The 13,661-nt window shown below is 40.3% G+C and overlaps 1 protein-coding gene across 1 annotated transcript in view; it reads left to right on the forward strand.

Moving 5' to 3' along the window:
• LOC127362923 (collagen alpha-6(VI) chain-like) overlaps nt 1–13,661 on the forward strand; it is a 38,321-nt gene that overhangs the window by 12,410 nt on the left and 12,250 nt on the right. The window contains exons 11-27 of the mRNA XM_051399229.1: nt 1,597–1,675; nt 1,888–2,033; nt 4,930–5,022; nt 5,285–5,338; nt 5,449–5,520; nt 6,345–6,371; nt 6,512–6,556; nt 6,900–6,953; nt 7,115–7,177; nt 8,337–8,402; nt 8,841–8,894; nt 9,973–10,008; nt 10,095–10,157; nt 11,216–11,278; nt 12,617–12,679; nt 13,341–13,403; nt 13,497–13,547. Of these exons, the coding sequence (XP_051255189.1) occupies nt 1,597–1,675; nt 1,888–2,033; nt 4,930–5,022; nt 5,285–5,338; nt 5,449–5,520; nt 6,345–6,371; nt 6,512–6,556; nt 6,900–6,953; nt 7,115–7,177; nt 8,337–8,402; nt 8,841–8,894; nt 9,973–10,008; nt 10,095–10,157; nt 11,216–11,278; nt 12,617–12,679; nt 13,341–13,403; nt 13,497–13,547 (1,092 nt within the window). The remainder of the gene's footprint in view (nt 1–1,596; nt 1,676–1,887; nt 2,034–4,929; nt 5,023–5,284; nt 5,339–5,448; nt 5,521–6,344; nt 6,372–6,511; nt 6,557–6,899; nt 6,954–7,114; nt 7,178–8,336; nt 8,403–8,840; nt 8,895–9,972; nt 10,009–10,094; nt 10,158–11,215; nt 11,279–12,616; nt 12,680–13,340; nt 13,404–13,496; nt 13,548–13,661) is intronic.

Consider the following 13,661-nt stretch of genomic DNA (forward strand, 5'->3'; position numbering starts at 1 on the left):
GTACAACACTAGGAACGCAATCAAACATTTAAAAAAAGCACCACACGAAACAGCACAAGGATTTTTTAGGCGAGCTGTCAGGAATCACTTCTAGAGTCATTCCAAAAACAAGGTAAACTCCAGGTAGATAACGTGAAACCTTATACTTACCTCAAGTTGCATACATACGTACATATCATACTTGCCTGTTGAGAGGAGTTTATTTCAGCCTTATATAAAATCAACAATAATGATGATGATAATAATATTAAACCAAACAGAGCTCTGGTATCGGAACAGTATCGGTATCGGCCGATATCCAAATTCAGGTATCGGGATCGGATCGGAAGTGAAAAAATGTGGATCGTTGCATCCCGACAGTAAACATATCAATATTATGTTGAAATAACTACATGATGGTGATTCATAATTTGTCGGGTCTGTCCGCAAGACGTCGAGCAAACAACTTTTAAAAGTCTTGTTTTCTTAGTTCATAGTAAAATAAAACCAACAGCTGGAATCAAGTAACAGACATATATAGTCACCAGTTTCCTCTCTTTTTTCAGAGCAATCTCATTTTCTGTCTGCTCTCTGTATAAGTATGAAGTAGTATCATAGAGCTCTTTTTTATCCCAAAAGTTTAATAAATTAACTCAGAGCTCTTGCCAGCTAACGTCTCCAGATCAGAGCAGGAGCCGGTGTGAGTCTGGGTGTTTATTCCTCCAGAGCTCCCTGGGCAGCAGCAGCTCTGTATCTCTTGGCTACAGCATGCTAACATGCATATTGCTAAATGAACAATATGTCCTTTTGCTGTTAGGCAGAAAAAAGACTATGTTTAATGATGTTGGAAAATAGCTTGGCATCATGGGAGTTGTTGTCTTCACCACCATTGGAATCATTACAGTCAGCTTCGAAAGATTAGGATTCCTTCAGTGTTCATGGTTCAGGAAGTTTCTACCGGTAACCCAATTATCCACAGAGGTCTCCTCCTCTCCAACACAAATTGATTAAAACCGCTAAAAACACTGAATAAAGCAGTTCCACCTTAACAATCACTGCTTCTCCCACGCTGTTGGACAGACAAAGGACGTCCCGGAGGGGCTGCGAGCCGAGCTGCTGCTAACGTTAGCTCAGCTTGTTTCTCTGATAACTTAAGATCCAGACATTCCCAGGGTTTTACGTAGAGCCAAATTATCTGCAGTCGTTCACACTCTGTTTATATAACAAACCAGCAATTATTATAAGTACAGCTGGGAATTCTTATTTGTTTAGTGGATGTGTAAAAGTATTGGAGTATTAAGATTCATGTTTTGGGGACCATGGACCAGGGTTAAATCTAGGGAAATAATATATTTTATATATATATATAATATATATATATATATATTATATATATAAGATAACGAAAATATTTGTTGGCGGCCCTAACTGCTACCCCTGCAGACCCACCCCTCCCGACGTCTAAATCTTATGGCAGTCCATCAGATAGTTGCTGGATTATCAAGATTATTAAGTGGTGGAATGACTATAAACATGCTATCGTCATGCAAAATCTGGACAAAAAGCATCCTGATTAAATATGTATGTGTCTAACATGTGACTAACCTCGTCCATCAGGTGGCGTTGATCTTCTCGGACGGACTCGACGAAGACGTGATGAAACTGGAGCATGAATCAGAGCTGCTGCGACAGTCTGGTAAAAACAAAAGCACTTGTTTCTACTGTTCTAATACATATTAATTAATCTTCCTCTAATTCATTTCTTTATTGGAGTCGCCCCAAAACACCCAAAGCCAACGGTGTTCAGTTAGTTGCAATCTGACATTTGACCATTAGATGCCACTAAATCCTACACACCTCCTCTACAACTGTAAACCTGCAATCTGTGGTTTTGCCTGTTCTCTGCAGGGGTCAGCGCTCTGCTGACGGTGGCTCTGGAGGGAGCGAGGAAGCCCGCCGAGCTGCAGATGGTGGAGTTTGGCAGAGGATTTGGCTACCAGCTCCCCATCCACATCGGCATGCCAAGCATTGGCAACGTCATCCTCCAACAGATTGTAAGTCATTTATGTTACCTCACAACCAGAAGGCCCTCGGCCCTTCTTCGGGAAACTAACTCATAAGGCGTGTTGTCCACGTCCAGGTCAAATGTTTCTCCCTGTTCTACCGCTGGTAGTCAGGGTGAAAAGTCTGTCGTCATAGGCTCCTCCTGGCTTCATCAGACTGCTTCCTGGATCCCTCTCCCAACAACTCTGCTGTAGGCTGATCATTGCATGAGTTCAGACTGTTCGATTGAAGTGTGAACCTATCGTTGCGTCACCTGTTGGTTTATGGAGTACTTTACGATAGGTTTTTCCTTGAGGTGTGTCTTTTATTATGTTTGAATTAATTCCAAAAAATGATCAATAATAGTACATTGTACAAACACATAGTACACTCAGGAAACGATAACATAAAGACTATACCATAGGATAAGATGGTGGTTCCCAACCTTTTTCCTTAAGGGATCCCTTTTTATCATTAACTAAATTGATGACAAAGTGACATACTTTATAGATATTTTATAATACATAGCAATAACAGTAGAGAACAACTGAACAGTGAATACAATAACCGCATGAAATTTGTGTAAAACAAGATATTGAACAGAGATTAGTTTTCCTGATATTTTTAGGAACTAGAACTTAACAATTATCTGTCTGTGTTATCTGTATATATACATCAATCATACAAATTCAGTGTTTGAAATGCTGAGATATAGGTCTACTATGTATATTTTTTAGACCTTAGCATTAAGAAGACTTTGTGATCCTCCATGAAGCTTTGTTGACACCCAGTGGGGGTCCCGACCCCCAGGTTTGGAACCTCTGGGATAAGACATTTAAGATAAGATCGACCTTTATTGATCCCCCGTGTAGGGGACCACTTTGTAGGGTGTTACAGTTGTTGAACTGTATCAGTTTAATCAATACATTTTGGTTATCAAAGTTTATAATTATCAACAGATAATAGAAAATGACTTTAATTAATATTAATGATCCTCGGAGCACCAGCCTTAAATAAGGGAAACAATAGCCAATAATTGATTGATCAGACTCATAAAAATACACTTAACTATTAATTCAGAAATCAGATTAATAATTTTAATTAATAAATTATTAATAGCTACAGTGGAAGGCTTTGGAGTTCTGCATAGAAGAGGTTGGTATCACTCACTCTTGTACGAAATTAAATAGGCCAGCATATGTAAAAACAAGCATTTATTAAAGGAATAATAAAAGCAAACAGAGGAAAATACATTATATACAATCTAACTTATAGGAAAAAAGTTAGAGGGAAAGGTGTGTGTGTGTGTGTGTGTGTGTGTGTGTGTGTGTGCCCTTTGTCCCCCTGTCTTTGTCCTTTGTTTCAGCTGAGTATGAAACACATGTTGGTGAGAGACAAAGAGTATGGAGGAGCGGGAGGGTTTGAATCCCTCTCCTTGTGTGTGCTGAGGTTTAGGCAGAATATGTGTGTGTGTGATCTTAGATTAACAGTGCCGTTAAAAGGGAGTTAGTTGCATGCAAAGACAGTCTGAAGCAGAACATTAAACTAACATCACCTTAGCACTGTCTCAGAGACTAAAGTTACTACAGTAACCTGAGTTAATCAAATCGACATCACAATACAATAACCTGAATAAAACACGTTACTTTAACAGTAATTAAACAGTCGTTGTTTAGCCGTTAACTCTGTTAAGTTATCTGTTTATGCCCAGTACGTTACCGACAGTCCAATGAAGGAAGGTGAGCTGCGTGGGTCAGCTGGCGGTCCTGTGAGCCAGGTTGATCAGAGTTGTGGTTCTGAAGTCCAAACAGTCTCTGCTGTGCGATGTCTGCTGGTACAGGTAGCAAGAGGAAAAGGCGTTTCACTCGTTGTTCTGCTGAGTTAACGACGCGTTGCTCCAGTAAAGTCAGCTGGCAGACTTTCTGTTTAAAGCTACAGCTGTTGACTCCCGTTAGCGGTACGCTGGCCAGGGATTGCAGGAAAAAGCTCTTATACTGGGCTATAATCCCTATAATGTCGTGCATTGTGCGTCATCGGCGGGCCGGGTCAAGGTCCAAAACGTATCACCCGGTGTGGGCGAGTGAGGTGAGCGAGGAGTGAGAGAAGAGGCGAAGAGAGGTAAGAGGCAGAGAGTTTTATCAACTGGACATTGCGCGTCATCAAGCTGCATCAGGTTACGGTCAAAGGAAGTGACCCATCACAATAAGTCCCATTGACCCCATGTTTAAAGGTCTCCTTTGACCCTACACCCATATGAGTTATAGTCCCGATGCCTCCTCCCCAGCGTACCACAGCAAAGAAGATGACCCTGGCCACTACAGATTGACACTACTGGTAGAACATCCATAGTAGCTGAGTGCACATGTTGAAGGACCTGAGCCTCCTTAGAAAGAACAGCCTGCTCCTTTCCTCAGTGTGGTCCGTCCAGTCCAGTGTGGTCAGTCCAGTCTAGTTTGTTGTTGAATTTGCTCTTACCACACAAATGGGCCACATATCTTTGCATATAAATCTTGCTCTCTTATTGGTGATGGCACCAGGTGAGTGTTAAAATCTTTTGTGCTACCACTGGACTTAATTGCTGTCCGACAGATCTTACAAATGGACAGACTTTTGTCCAACTTTCCTTCCTTCTTATAGAAACCAAATGTCTTCCAAACTTTAGATTTTAGATTTGAACTGCACTGTTAATCGTCTCAGATTTGTAGGACATGCTAAGTTACTCTTGTCGCTCTTGCAGTGAGACCCTCTTGTTGACCTTTTACCTTTCACAAGAGTCGAGACACTGTTAGCAGCATAGCTTAAAAACAGCCAGCCTTAATCTATGCTAGCCTCTTCACCAACTGCCATTGTTATTTTTAAACAGTTACTTGTTGTACACGTTTATGTTCATTGTTTTCTCCTCTGCAGGACACAGTGTCAAATAGGGAGTGCTGCAACGTCACATGCAAATGTTCGGGACATGAAGGCATCCGTGGCCTTCCAGGCAAACCAGGGATAAAGGTGACTGGAATACACATTTAAATTAGAACTTGATGATAAGAACATTTGGGGAAAATGTGTCCAAAGGAAGAAGGCTGGTTAGGGCTGAGAGCAAGCAGACCCTTGCAACAGCTTGTTTGAAGGTTAGTCTCTTGGGAATCTTGAGTATCACATTAGACACTGTAAGGTAGACAGAAAAAAGTTGGCGGCTTTTCTTAGTTTTTGAAAGAGTTTCTGTTAATGTTACGTCCACTGATTTTGTTGTTTGTGTTTTTATGAACAGGGTCTTCCTGGACAGAAGGGTCATCCAGGCTTCCAGGGAGAGGAGGGAGGCGTCGTAAGTGGTTCTTCATTCGGTTTATACAGTGTTGACTACATGTCCAGAAGATATTGCTGTTACACCCGTTTGTACTTTCAGTCACTGCTCTCTTTGTTTGGTTGTTGCAGGGTGAGCGAGGACCTCCCGGACCAAGTGGACCTCAGGGCATCCAGGGCTGTTCTGGATACAGAGGACAGAAGGTACAGTACGGATCAAGACAGTATCAGAAGGTTTTGGGGGGATTGTTGCAGCCGAAAATGCCTGATTTCATGGCATCTTTTCACTTTTCACCACTTTATGTAACCTCTCGTTAGTTGAGCACGTCGGCGCACGACACAACGATATTTGCAACATCAACAATTTGGAGATATATTAAGCAACCTTTACAACAACATCGGCGACATTTATTTAATTACTAGAACTAGAAACAATGAAGTGAGTTTGGCAACATGTGGCTCAACGTTTTTATGCAGGAATCTGCAGTGAATGGTGGAATTTGGGGAAAGGTTGCAGCTATTGGACAAGATTGCAAGGTGGCTCAGAATTGTTGCGTTTATGTCGTGATCACGACTTCCTGGAGGGACGGATTCAGAAGAACACTGATACTGGCGACATGTGAAAGTCGTGTGGTTAGCATATAACGTTGCTCAGACGTCTATTTTCAATGTTTTTAAAAACGCTCTCCGTCTTACAAAGTGATTTGCTACTTACTAAAGATGTAGACACAGATTTCAGCTTTTGTTTATTGGTATGAAAATGCTGCTATATCATTTTTAAAACTCAGATATAGTAAACTAGGCAGGAGATTAGGATACAATCACTTTCTTCACTGTGACGAACATTGTGGTGAAGTCTTCTGTTGTCTGCTACTCGTGTGTTTAAGACAAAAACGTTGTGAGGCTGAGAAAGGTTTCTGATATGAGCATTATAGTATATATTATATAACTATATATAAATATATATATATTATATGTATATAAAAGAGCACTTTGGTGACATCTTTAACATCTGTTTGTCTCTGCAGGGCAACCGAGGAGTCTCCGGCAACAGGGTGAGTTCTTCAGGACTAGAATGTAATCAAAAGTCAGATAAGCAAAGCAAAAAAGTGATTTACAGACCAATGTTTGGACAAACACTTATCAAGGACAGCAGTGTTGAGATCTGACAGCTGATTTTTCTCCAACCCTGCAGGGTGAGAACGGAGAAGACGGACTGGATGGAGTCGACGGAGAGCAGGTATGAACAATAACAAAACTTTATCAGTGATTTAGGTGAAATTGGATCATCCATCATTTCATGGAGAGAATAGTGTCTGGTTTTCCCTATGACGTCCTCCGGCTGCTCTGCCACAACTCTGCTAACAGCTGCCGTTAGCTAACTGCTAATGTAGCTGCTGTAAGCTAACTGTGCAACTGAATGGGGCTCAGCAGCCTCCCAGTGAACACAACCTCCGAGACAGCCAGAGGACAGGGTGGCAGGAGTCAAAACCGGCAATAAAAAACCTCAGTAGGCTACTAGTGAAATAATATTATATAATGCTATTTTTGGTACTGAGTATTGTTTCTGGTTTGGTTTGCAGGGACTTACGGGACTAAATGGAGCCCGAGGAGACAGAGGAGACCCAGGAAACCCGGTAAAAAATCTAAAAACCCTGTAGATACTCTGTTGTTTACGTTCCTACTGTTGTTGTTACATATTTTAGCTGTTTATCTACCCACATCGATCAGTTGAGCTTGGAGGTGTTGACCTCTGACCTCAGACTGTTTGACTGATGGGTTGAACTGTCGTCCTCAGGGTATCCCGGGTATAAGAGGAGAGGCGGGGCTGAAAGGACAGCGAGGACTGAGAGGAGATCCGGTGAGTCCCAAGAGGGTCTCTGTCTTTCTGTCTGTCGTTTTATTTCTTTTGTTCATGTCTTCTACCTCCCAGATCCCACCCCCTTCTGTGTACACACCCTGACCCACCAGGAGTAGCCCTGATCCCTCACTGGCTTCCCACTCACAAAGACAATGATTGTGTTCACTGGAACAAACATCTTCAGTCCAGTCCAACAGAACTGGTTTTGCTTTTATTGCTTAATTGCACTTGGCAGGAAATTCAATTGAATTCAAAAACTTTATTTGACAATCGATGATTGGATTTAAATGACACTGACTCTCCTGACTAGGGCTGAAGTTATGGAGTAATTAAGTAATTGCGTATTTTATTGATTATTTCATTGAGATATCTACAAGAAATACTTTTGCTTTATGAAAGCAATAGTAAATATGCAATAGACAAAACAAGACACTTCTTTTACATTCAAGTTCAGTTCCTCACATTTATAACAAACCAATTTCATTAAAAATTGTTTCACAATGAAGCAATTACAGTCGAGTTAGCGCAGTCTGAATCTTTCAGTACTGTTAACTTGCTGATCTGACCTCTGCAATATAGCAACCCTGCAGAGGCACGTGAAGTTGAGGATACAGATTCTATGTTTTCTATATTTATACAGGATACAGAAACCATTTAGGTCTAAAGGGTGGGGAAATGGCTGGCTTGTTGCTTTTATTGAACAGATTTTCAGACTGAAGTGAATTTTTTTTTAAGAGAGAATCGAAGAGCCTCCCCAGTCCAGTAAAACTCCTAACAGGCCAAAGAGGTAGGAGAGTCTTCACTCTTGTCTCAACAGAAGACTTTAATGGGCTTATAATATCCCTCATCTGACATTTCCTATCAACAAACCCTTAAACTAACTCCGAAGTGCTGCAGAGTTCAGCCAAAGGGATAAACAAAGAGACACGGTGAAAGCACAACCTCCCTCCAAATGTGTTTCTGGCGGAGCTCTCCACATCAGACACATTTGTTTCTTGATCATCTCTGCAGTGACATCAGGTCGGCGTTATGCATCATTACAAAATGATTATTATGACATCAATAAATCCTAAATAATCTTTGGCCGATCATAGCTGGAAGCTCCACATTGAACGCTATGTGGAGTTTCAGGCAGTTAGGACTTTGTTTTGTCTGACAGGGTGAACCAGGCACTGATAACAGGACCCCCGGAGCCAAAGGTGACCCCGGAAACCCAGGTTTACCGGTAAGAAACATTCACAACAAAACAATAACAAAGAGGAACTCATGCTAATATACTAAGGCTAAGGCTGACGTGGGCTCAGTTTGTTTCTATGATAAGATCCAGACGTCCGATGACTAAAATCGTTCATCCTGTTCAAATCTAGAGTGAAAAAGCACCAAGATCTAAACACTGGATGGTAAAAATTTGACTTCAGACTGGAAACTTTGCTAACAGCAATACATCAAGGATGTAACCTGATTACATAACCAGGTACAATTCAGGTTTTTGTTCAAAGGAAACATACTCAGAACCCAAATTTACTTTAGAAATCTACTCCCAGAAGCTCCAACAGTCTACAGATCTGAACTCAGGGTTAAGGGTTTTACACTTTTAAAAAATCTTCATTTTATTGTTTTATAAGTGTATTAATCCTTTATCACAACGTGTTTAAATCCACAGGGTGTACCCGGAGAGGACGGTCGAAAAGGAGATCCTGGAATCCCTGGAAACAGGGTGAGATTTCTGTCCTCCATCTTGTCCTATTATATATTTATAACCCAGTGGTTTTATTAAGTATTTCCAATTTATGCTACTTTATACTTTCACTTCACTGCATTTCAGGTCACTGTAGGTATTTTTTGCTGTTCTTGTACTACAGTAAAAAAAATTATTATACTTCTTTATGCTTTTGTACTTATGACTATTTGACATTGTTTAATTACGTTTAGACTTTTTCAACTAGACTAAACCTTGCTACTGTCGCCAAGTTCTCCCTAATGGTGGAAACTGTTGTGTGTCGTGAACATCAGAATCTTACACAGCTACAGATACACAGCCCTAGACAGTACCGTATTTTTCTGACTGCTTTTGTTGTCTGTATATATTCACCCCAAACAGCCAGTAAAGTGACAAGAGAGAAACTTTAATGTGTCCATTGAGTGCTGACAGACCTGTCAGTAAAGCAGCTGTTCTGTTACACTCGGTTCATTTAATCCAGTCACATCAATCCCGTTTATTCACAGATTTTATTTGGGTCACAAATATCTTTGTAAAATCTCTTCTTCCTGCTAAATGCACTAATTTTGTCTCATTTATAATTTTTTTAAAATGTGTGAGACTGCCTTTTACAGTTACTCTGCTTCAAAGCATTCATCAGGTCTCATTTATAAAGTGAAAAACTTGCATACTTATAATGATTAATAAACTGAAATGAAGACTATGATAAAATTAAGCTATACGGCATTATAATACTTATATTTTACTGATGATATAAAGACATCTTAAAGAAAATGAGTCAGTGGAACAATAATACTTAAAATACTGCACACATTTAAGTAAAACAACCCGTTTAATGTTTTTTTGTTTTGAAAATGTGACGTGATGCAGAAACAGCTGTAAAACTGCTCAGGAATGTTCATTTAGGCACAAATTTGCTTGTCTCAATGTAAATTAAGTCACCATGGTTTGTCATGTTTAAAAAGTGAAAAATAAGAAAATAAGTTTGGGAAACTGCTGTAACCTTTATGTGACTCAGCTGTGAATATAATCACTGTGAATAATACGTTATTAATTACGTCTGTTGTGTGTGCAGGGTCCAGATGGAAGAAGAGGCCCCATCGGTGTGAAGGTAGGACAGGAACTCAAACACCAGGCTCTGTAACATATCCATAACACATTGAAATACTCTCTTTAAACTGCCTGTGTCCTTTACAGGGTTTGCCTGGAGGACCAGGAGCTCGAGGACTCCCAGGGAGCCCAGGTGCTTCTGGTCCACAGGTGAGTTCTCTCTGAGCCTCGTCTCTGCATCCAACATCTCATCTAAATGTATTTATTTATACAGAAATTCTGTTGTTATCGGGATATACCAAACATTCAATCATTGTAGTGTCATGATAGCCGACTTGACAGCAACGTAAACCCAGAAATGTTAAGTACCCCGGAGTTTTGTGTTAGAAATGTACCCCAGAATTTAGAAACTGACAGATGCTAACTTGGGCATTTTGCATAATTAGCATTATTCATCACCTATATGGACAATATTTCAGTAACTGTCTGTCTGATTTGGACTATATAGGAGTGGTTTTGAAGGTTAATGAGGATGCTGACTCCATTTCTGACTTTTTCAAAATACAAATTGGAAGCTTAATTACCAGTGGACTGTTTTTGATTAATTTTGAGGTTAATTATGTGGTTAATACACAACCACAGCAGTAAAGACTCAGGTCAATGGCAAAATGCTGCACAGCAGATACTGGACAGAGACTGGAGGACAGGAGACAGAAGAGATAAATACACATCAATTCTTACTTCATGTCTTAATACCCAGTCACTTAAACTCCCACAGAAACTCAACTCTTTATCCTCACTGGTTTTATTTCAAAGCCAGATGGATACAAGTGTAACAGTACAAATTCACACAGTGCTGTGTTTAGATTCAAAAATACAGACAGATAAGTGTATAAAAAGTTCCTTAAACAGGAAATAAAACTTCCTGCGGTTACTGAGTTCACTGTTTGGGTTCATTGTACAGTTTTTGAATATAATATGAAACATCCATAAAATCTGATTGTTTGATGTTTTGAAACCAGTGTTGTAAAGCACCTTTTCACAATAGGGCAATTCAAAGTGCTTCATGTGGGACATAAAAAAGCATTAGTAGAAGAATCACAAGACAATACAGAAGACCTTAAAATAGGGTTTAAAAGTTGAATTGGATTAATCAAATGTGGATCATTTGTGTGGCTGTTTTTGGTGGAGGTGGGAGGTGATGAAGTAAAATAACACACAAGCGTATTGGGAGCTCCATCCTGAACCCGTTCATTGTGTCTTGGCAGGGAGGCAGGGGGGAAAACGGAATTCGTGGACCAAAAGGAATATCTGGTTTTCCTGGACCTCAGGTCAGTACCTCACTGCACTTTCCTCCCACAGACTGCTGCCGAGGATTTAGCTGTTTCACACCGACACTGCGTCGGGAATAATGCTAAACTGTGTCCATCGGCATGACATCGCCCCCGAGTTCCAGTACAGCGAGTCGGAAACCAAGAAAACCAGCCTTCTTTAGCAATGACTGTTGATAACACCGCATTACACAGTATTTTAAGGTTCAGTGTGTAACATTGAGGAGTCTCTATGACAGAAATTGAATATAATATTCATAGTTATGTTTTTATTAGTGTCAGTCCTGTATTTAGGACAGGCCTTTATTTGAGACAGGCCTCTATGGGACAGGCCTGTATTTGGGAAAGTGTCGTGTAGCTGTTCTATTTTTGATGGAAGCCACGACCCACTCGCATCAAGCAGCACAGAGCAGATCGCACTGGCATGAAGTCAGAAACAGAAACGCAATTTCCAAAATAAAAAACTGCATGCAGACTCTGGATCGAATTTGACGCTACATCAACATTGTGGTACCAGACAGGAAATCAATCAGAGAAGATTCTTCAAAATACACGTAAACGACGTATGACAGGCAACACACTATGAAGACGCTTTCATTGGGATATGAAACTTTCTGGACACTGGACATTGGTTAGGGTTGTGCTGAATTAGGGTTATGGCAACTTTTTTGGTCCAATTCAGATCTGAGACTTGAGTATTGTTCCTGAAACTACACAAGGCTCAATTATCAACTTATAAACTTGACTTTATTTCATTACATTCTGCTTCTATAACTGCTCACTTACAAGTTGCAGACTAATGCAAATGCACATAAATGATTTACATGATTTAGAATGTGTTTGTAGTCTATTTAAAGGCTTCACAAACAGTTTGTATATTGTGTTTATATACATATATGTGTTCTGACTGTTTTGATTCGGGTAGGGGGACTAATGCAAAGGTGGCATTAAATATGGACCGATATACATTCAATACATATTCAAATACACTAAAATAACAGATTTATACCACATGCAAAAATCCTCATGGGATTAGCATAAAGTGGCTGTAAAGAGGAGACTCGTGGGTCATTCAGATTGTCATTCGGATATCTTGAGGTCAAGCGCTAAAGTTGATTTTGTTCGAGCGACAATAAAGTCAGACACAGAACCGGCATAGAGCAGGTGATCAATTTTCAAAATAAAATACCCTGTACAGATACAGTCACTCATGCAACAGATGCGTCAAGTCTTCTAGTTTCATATGATACCAGTATGTTCACTCCAGCTTTAAGGCGGAGCCCGCTACAGGAACTGTTTGGTGGTTTCTTCCTGCTCTGACTGTTGGTGTTCCTGCAGGGTGAACCAGGACCAGCAGGAGAACCAGGACTACCCGGAAGCCGTGGTGCTAACGGGCAGAAGGTGTGTGACATAATTCCCTAGCATGCTAACTTTTGATAATATTGGTCTAAAAAACCAAAGTACTGGACACATTAAAATGTGATGATCTGATGTTCCTTCTGTCCTGTTCTTATATATGCTATGTGCTAGGCTAATCTATGTTAAAGAGACAACCACATATAACTAGCTAGCTAGCTACCTACATCAATTGTCCGTTTGATGGCTAGCTAATCTACATTAATCATGAGCTAGCTAACAATTGATTGAATAGCTAGTTAGCTTTGCCCTGTAGCAAAACACTTAAAAATGTGGTTGACTTTTCAGCATAGATTAGCCTAGCACATAGCATATGTAGGTACAGGAAAGGAATGTCTGAATAAATGTCTGAACCACATTTCATCACAATCAATGGAGATATTTCAGACTCACCGACGTTCCCGTCCCTAAAGCTTAAATGAAAGGTTGCTTAAAGAACACTTAGAGCACAACGTAGGAAGATCAGATTTATAGAAAACAGATGAATGAGTAGAAAATACTATTATTATTATTGTACAGGGTATGGTTGGGTGGTGGGGTTCTCTTAGGGGAATATGGACTTTTAGTATTCGTGAAGTGGAACTACAGCCATGACTTCAGTAGAGAGAAGATTTAACTGTTGTTGTTGTTGTTGTTGTTGTTGAAGGGCCAACCAGGAGATCCAGGCGTGAAGGGTTCTCCAGGATCACTGGGACCCAGAGGAATGCCAGTAAGGAGCTGAACATCAGCTGTGTTTGTGAGTATAATATAAACAGTTTATGAGTAGTCTGATCTCAGGCCGTCTGTGTGTGATCTGTTTCAGGGTCAGGATGGAAATGACGGTTATGGACCTCCAGGACCCAAAGGTGCCAAGGTACAGCTGACCTTAACGACTAATTAACGACATAACTTGCTTCCAAATGTAGCAAACATTTCTAGAAAACCAAATGGAAATGAAAGCTTGTTTCCGTCCACTCCTGTTGGTTGA

The sequence above is a fragment of the Dicentrarchus labrax genome, unplaced genomic scaffold (assembly GCF_905237075.1).
Source record: "Dicentrarchus labrax unplaced genomic scaffold, dlabrax2021, whole genome shotgun sequence".
In the NCBI taxonomy this organism is placed as follows: domain Eukaryota; kingdom Metazoa; phylum Chordata; class Actinopteri; family Moronidae; genus Dicentrarchus; species Dicentrarchus labrax.